The sequence below is a fragment of the Cucumis melo genome, chromosome 7 (genome assembly GCF_025177605.1).
Source record: "Cucumis melo cultivar AY chromosome 7, USDA_Cmelo_AY_1.0, whole genome shotgun sequence".
Taxonomy (NCBI): domain Eukaryota; kingdom Viridiplantae; phylum Streptophyta; class Magnoliopsida; order Cucurbitales; family Cucurbitaceae; genus Cucumis; species Cucumis melo.
Window position 1 is genome coordinate 21,475,627 of NC_066863.1, and position 7,320 is coordinate 21,482,946.

At 36.1% G+C, this 7,320-nt stretch overlaps 1 protein-coding gene across 1 annotated transcript; it reads right to left on the reverse strand.

The window, feature by feature from the left end:
• On the reverse strand, window positions 1-1,713 carry LOC103493230 (ubiquitin-60S ribosomal protein L40). The gene is made up of 5 exons (XM_051086986.1): window positions 1,463-1,713; window positions 1,272-1,358; window positions 655-757; window positions 330-396; window positions 1-220 (listed from the first exon to the last, which is right to left on the reverse strand). Exons 1-5 carry the CDS (start codon window positions 1,563-1,565, stop codon window positions 194-196), a joined length of 387 nt encoding a protein of 128 aa, XP_050942943.1. The 5' UTR covers window positions 1,566-1,713; the 3' UTR covers window positions 1-193.
• Window positions 1,714-7,320: the final 5,607 nt, after the last annotated feature.

Genomic DNA, 7,320 nt, shown 5'->3' on the forward strand with positions numbered 1-7,320 from the left:
TGGGAAATAAGAAGCTGAAAATTTCGTACTCAGTTCAACAACAAAACATGCCGTTTCTCGAGAATGTTAAAAAGCAAAAAACACAACAGTTCAAACTCCTAATGAGTATAAGCCAAATGGCTCTAAGCATAAGCAATCCTGAAAATAAATCAAAGCATAGACTTTTGCATACTCTCTGATCAAAATCAACGGTCTACTTGATCTTCTTCTTTGGCCTCAACTGCAAATCAAACGATAAACAAAAAAAAGGCTAAGTTCTGCAGCAAATTTGAAGTATCAAATTGTATTGGCAAAAAACATTTTTAGCAGAATTTTAAAAATTTATTCACCTGGTTGCTGTGTCCACACTTCTTTTTCCTGCAGTTGACAGCACGAGGGTGCAGGCGGGCATAGCACCTGCAATTTAATTGTACCCGATTGACTTCAGATAACGACTATGTAAGCATCCGTAAGTGCATATACAATATAAATTAGATGTTCTCCAAGGCATTCAGTGATTCAGGGTCTAAAAAAATAGGATGTCTAGGAAGACGGTTTGGAGACTGAAACTTAACCACCCATGATCCAACTCCGTGTACAATGTAATTGTAAGACTGTTACAACCAGTTTCAGAACATTCTTACGCAAATAATTAAGCATATTATTGAAGCTTACTTGCGGCAGATCATCTTGTCCTGATTGTACTTCCTAGCCAATGCCATCAAAGACGGCTCAATAATACCACCACGAAGCCTGAGCACCAGGTGTAGTGTCGACTCTGCAAAAAAAAATTACAAAAACAAAGCAATGAGATTCAATTTCACTTCTTAGAACAATGCACTTAATAAAAACTCAAGAGTGTGATTGAACTCCCAAAAATCACGTAAGCTAAACCGTAAATTTAAGATGTAAGCACAGATTATCAGTTAGAGACCTATCAATTCGTAAAGATCCTCTGCTTAATATTCAATAGCTAAAACACCGAACAAGCTCAAATTCCTTATTGTTTCGCAACCAGAGAAGTTCAGTTTTTTTTTCAATAAAACTAGATAGCTGAACGTTAGAAGTCATTCCTTGATAGTATGAGAAACTTCAAATCCAGTTTCTTCCACATGAACGTACAACGCTCATTAACGATTAAACCATGCCTATTCAAAGTTTCCATTAAAGCATACCCAGTAGATAAGATTACCTCGTCCACAAACAATACACTATTTTTATTTTACTTCATTAGCCCAATTTAATTTTCTCAATGGGAAAGAAAAAAAGACAATGAAACGCATGGTACAAACCTTTCTGGATATTGTAGTCAGCGAGCGTTCGCCCATCCTCGAGCTGCTTCCCGGCAAAGATAAGTCTCTGCTGGTCAGGGGGAATACCTGAAACATGCACCGTGAATTGTAAAAATCCAAAACATGCGTATTTCAAAGGATAAAAACAGAAGAAAAGGAAGAAATATTGCTTCAGAAACCAGAAACCCAACCTTCCTTATCCTGGATCTTAGCTTTGACATTGTCGATGGTGTCGCTGGACTCAACTTCCAACGTAATCGTCTTCCCCGTTAGGGTTTTCACGAAAATCTGCATCTTGGGGCGCCGCTCGTTAATGCTCTCTCTGCTTTACAATTCGGCTTGGTCGATGAGCCCCATTTTATATGCTCTTGAATTAGGGTTTTGAGGGAAGGTAATTTACAAAATTGACACATAGATTTTTGTTTCATGTAATTGCAGAAAAGGCCTAAATGTTTGCATTTTTTTTCAAAACAGACCTAAGTTTGAAAGATAAGTTTTCATTTACCCTTCCATTGTGTGTGAAGATTAGTGAAAGTTCAAAACTACCCTTCACTCTTTAAATAAATTAATTTGTTGGTCCAAAGTATATATTTTGCTTACTCCCTCCCAATTGATTTTGCTTGGTTTTTCTAATCTTTGAGTTCAAATGGATTCTTTCCACATAACAATAAGTCCATAAATGATTGTTATAATAGGTCTTTTTAACTTTTGAATTGCATCTTTAATCTTGAACAATTAAAATTTGATAGAGATTTATAAAATTAAATATTCTTTTGCATTTATTTTTATTTTACTTTATATATTCAAGCAACTTCTTGAATAATAGAGATGAATAGAGTGATTGATTTCTTGAGTTAGCCTTAGAGTATTGATGGATTAATTTTTTATAGCATAAGAAATGAGGAACATATCAAAAAAATGAGGAATTTTTTTTAAAATAATATTATTTAAGAAAAATATTGTCAAAAGTAGGATAGTGAAAATTGTGGATGGGATTCAGGACAACGTGTTGAAGTCATGGACCGAATACACAACAAGGCACTAAAGTAAATCTATCCTACTTTTGACAATTTCATTATCCTACTTTTGACATTATTGGTAAGTTCATTTCAAGATAGAAGTACTAAGACGCTGTTGTGGTGCGTCGGGAAAGTCCCGTCGTAATTTAGGACGAATTAATTATGGCGGACATATATCCCTGACGCTATGCTTTATGCATCTGGGATGGCGTCAGGAATAAAGACCATTCTCGACGTCGTTATGGTGCGTCAGGAAAGGGTACAAATTCCCGACGTCGTAAGTGGGATCTCTCGATGTTTTCGTGATTCGTCGGGAGATCTCCTATAAATTTATTTCAGCTCTGTGAATCACAGAACCGAAACGAACGAAAGAGTAAGAAAGGGAAAGACAAACCGCCTGCAGTCGTGCACTGTCACTGTTGCCTTCCTCGTCGTCCGTTTTTGCCGCTATCTACCGTCGTGCATTAAGGTAAGTTTAAAATCCTTAATTTTAAGGTTTAGGGTTGATAGTTTAGGGTTTTTTTAAAAAAAAAAAAAAACTGTTTTAGGTACTTTTGTATTTTTGTATTGAATGTGTGTTGTACTTTTTTATTGAATGTGTGTTGAATTAAAAGTTTCAATTAATGTTCTTGAATTGAAATTTGAAGGGGGTTTGAATTGAAAATGTAATATGTGTTAAGATTTGTTTTGGCGATCATGCAGTTAAGGTAGTCTGTTTGTTTTGTGTTGAATAACTTTATTGTTGATTTGGGATGGCTATCCTGCAGTTACGGTAGCTTTTTTTGTTTTGAATTTGTTTCTGTTTGGGATGGTTTCCTGGGGTGGTAGTAGGATAGCCTGTAAGGTAGCGTTGTTGGAAGAGGTGGGTAGGATGCGATGATACAATATTTTGTTATTAATAATTAGATTGTGTTGGCTATCATGTAGTTATGGTGGCCTCTCTAGTTTAAAGTTAGGGTTTGAGTGAAAAATTTGAGAGACTGTATATTACTAAAAAATAGTGAAAATTCAGGGGAGTAAGTTTATGGATGTGAGAAAGGGACAGAGATATGTTTCTAATCAAACATATTTATATTTTAGGGACTTAAACGATGGACAAGGGTTGGATGAAAATTAGAATTAATTTCTCCCTTGAGTATAGACAGGGAGTGACCCAATTTTTATAATTTGTCAAGTTTCACGTTAATGCCTACAAACGATTAAGGTGTCCATGCAAGAGATGTTTGAATTTAGATAGGAGCTCATTAGAGGGTGTGGAACGATATCTACTGACTATTGGAATATCCCCTACTACACAGAATGGGTATATCATAGAGAGTCGTTAAGCTTTAGAGGTACAAAAAACTTTAAGGAAGGAACTAGTAGTAATCTTTTTTTATGAAGGATCTAGTAGTAGGCAATTTAATGAAGAAGATGATAGATTTGGTATGCTAAATGATTTACAAGCCCCATTTGAATAGGAAGAGAAAACAGAAAACCACGTGTGGCGTAAAAGTAGGCTGCACGATGGATAAGTATTTTTTTCGAACTTCCTTAGTGGTCGAGACTACTATTACGTCACAAACTTGACATAATGCACATTAAGAAAAATGTTTGTGACAATTTGGTTCGTACGTTGTTCAACATCGAAGGAAAAACCAAGGATACCACGAATTATAGTCACAAACCACGTACCCACATATTTATGTATTTTATATATTTGATTCTAGCTATGTGTTTGTATTTGTTTATTGAATGTTTGTTTTATATGTCCACAAGCATTATGTCATACCAACGTAATAATCTTCTGGAGACGGATGCTATATTCCTCGAGTTTGAGGACGATTTAGATAACCTTGCGAGAGGGTCGTCGTCTGTGGGCGACAATGCGAGTGAGTCTAAGAATTTCCTTCATTTTAACTTAGGATTATTTCATGAGTTTTTTCTCTAACATTATATGTTATTATAATTTATTGAGCAGGGTCTTCTCAACCACCTGTGACTCTGACTCCTAGGAAACGTGCGCAATCTCGACTCTTAGAGTTGGAGCACCACGTTGCAGTCAATTAGCACATTTTGATGACAATCGCCTTTGGAGGGAAGAAGCCTATTTCCCCACACGCCATTCGCTTCAGTCAGGCGATAGGCGTGTGCGTGCGAAAGACATTTTCCGTCCGCTGCCTTAAGTGAGCAGACGTTAGTAAAGAATGCATTGAGGCCGTCAAAGGCGACCTCCAGGTAATTAAGTCCACTACATATTTATAATTTCGTTTGAAATATATCTAAGTTAACCAATCTAATGTGTTATTTGTGTAATGTGTAGCGGTTTTTTGTACTTAATTTAATTGATCAAACAATGAATAGGATTGTTGAGCATCAGATGCTCACCACCTTTAAAGAGTTTAGGGCCAACTATCACAGACACTTCAAAAACTATAGCGACTCCGAGAAGGCTCGTGCCAACCCACCAAACGTATTAATTGGTCGTATGAGGATTGACACTACATGAGTCGTGCATTCCAGGTATTTGTCATACTTAATTATGATTTCAACTTTTAATATGTATAAGAAATAAACAATATAATTGTTTTCATGCAGGAGTAATCACATACAAACAATGCTGCTAGACAGAAGTAGTCGTACAATCCTAGCAGCGGGTCAAAGTCGTTTCTACAACGATCGCACGAGCTCACTGAGAAAAAAGGGAAGTCGATCGATCGTGTGAAGTTCTTTCGGGAAACACACGTTCGAGCCGGAACGTTTTTGTCACAAACTGCAGAGGATGCGCATGTAAGTTATCGAACTAACACTTATGCCCTTATTAATTATCATATTTCATTATATATTTTTACGTTACCTAACTTAGTTTTTAAATTTGTTGTAGAATCAAGTGCTGGAACTTCGGTCCCAGCCTACCCTAGAAGGTAGTCAGCCACTCTCTGGGGATGAGATATGCGATTAGGTGTTGAGTAGACGACTATGCTACTCAAAAGGCTTTGGTTGGGGACCCAAGCCGAAGGCCCGCAAGACGATGAGTGCAAGCAATTCCATGACAACATGTTCTCAGTCGGCCATAGAAAGAGAGATTCAAATACAAGCTAAACTTGATCAAGCTTTGGAACAAATTCAATTGCAAGATAGAAATTACCAAGCGTTAGCTTCATAAATGGAACAAATGCGAAAGTTGATACAGGACATGACTCGGGCATAGCAAGGACCACCACATGATCCTTAGCTTTGCGGTACGTATATATGTTCTCATTATTCTTAAGTTTTTGCAATGAGAGTATACAATGATGCTATGGATATATGTACTAAACTTAGCTACTTTTGTATCATTGTAGGACCTGTGATGTAAAATGGCGTGCACGAGCATCGTTAGGAGATGTATGACTTTGTTTGCGCTTTTTTGTATTATGAATACTAGATTATTTGTATTATTAATGCTATTATATTTTTTTAATTATGAATATTACGAATATCAAATCTTTTCTTTTTCAATTTGTGTTTGTATTTCGTAATTTATTAATTTATATTGAATTTTCTTTAATTTAATTCAAAACGAATGTCATTATTTCACAAAAATAGAGAACTTGTTTAAGCAAAATATTTTAAGAAAAAAATTAAAATTACATATTTTTTAAAAATTATATATAAAAATGAATTCTCGACGCAACATAACATCGGGAATAAGATGTACATGACACGTCGGGGATAGTTCTCCCGATGCATGTCCGACGTCTGATAAAGAAACATTGAGAGATGTAATTCCCGACGCAATGACAAACGTCGGCATAAGAGACATTGGGAGAGGTATTCTCGATGCCTTGTTGGTCATGTGTCGGGAATTCTTCTCCTGACGCGTTTCTTATGACGTGTGTTTCGACGCAGTAAACGACGTCGAGATAGCTTTTTCCGATATATTTTTAGCTTCTTCTGACGTCGTTGTGCGTCGGGAGTCCCCCCCCGTCTCTTGTAGTGTTAGGAGGAAAAACTTAAAATGTAAGTTTATGACTCAGTGAGTGATGCTTTCGAAAACCTTTTGAGATCAATACAATTCATAGATCATTTTCTTTTTATTAACACAAGCTCAACACCTAATTTCAATAAACATAAATCGTAAAAACACACATTAGTCTCATATATTCCTTTCTACCAAGTACATGAACTACTCAATATGTCAAGACTCATCATCTCGTGTTTAGACTACAATGATGTCCTTTTCATTAACAGCATTCGGGAATAATCCTGATTCACTTCTCGTTGCTCAGCCCACTAAGCTCAACACATTTCTTTTATTAGGGGTGTAAAAATAACTTGGGTAACCTGATAACCCAGACTATCCAACCCATATTATATGGGTTGGGTTGGGAATCGAGTTAAAGAGTTGAAAATTTGGATTCAACCCAACATAACCGAATTAATATAATATAATATATATAAATATTATATTTATATATAATATATTTATATTATATATTATATTATTTTTTAATAAAATATAAGGATTAGGTTAAGTTTACGCGTGCGCCGCTCTCCTCTCCTTAGTCCTCACTCGGCTTCTCCATCTTCTCTGTCTCCTTCGTCTCCTTCGTCTCCTTCATCTCCTTTGTCTTCTCCGTTCGCAGTTGCAAAGCACGCCTTCGTCTTCTCCGTCCCTCTAAATCTATATTCGAATTAGCACGGTAGCAGTGTGGTTCTAGAATGAAGTTCCCTCCTTCCGTTTTCGACGGTCATCGTAACAGGTTTGTCATCATTTTCTGACTTACTTTCCTTCTCTTCTTTATATGGTTCAAGATGGAAGTCAATGTTTATGGAGTTTGGTCTTGTGATTCTGCTTAAAACGATCTTTGAATACTTTTTTTATTTGATTTGATTTTCCTATACATCTACTCATCTAAGCTTGTTGGTATAACTCCAGAGGAGAAAATTTGTTGTTATATCATCAATGGTAGAGTAGGCATTTTTTGTTACTTCTTTTCCTTTTTGAAGTCAATGACAATAAGGAAACGAAAAATTTGAAGATTTTATAACCGAAGCATTGAATAGAT

Excerpts from the sequence above, each read along its gene's own strand:
- LOC103493230 (XM_051086986.1), bottom strand. The coding sequence starts at position 1,565 with ATGCAGATTTTCGTGAAAACCCTAACGGGGAAGACGATTACGTTGGAA. Across the intron at positions 758-1,271 it reads TGACTACAATATCCAGAAAG|AGTCGACACTACACCTGGTG; the intron begins GTTTGTACCATG and ends TTTTTTTTGCAG. Across the intron at positions 221-329 it reads AGTGTGGACACAGCAACCAG|TTGAGGCCAAAGAAGAAGAT; the intron begins GTGAATAAATTT and ends TTTGATTTGCAG.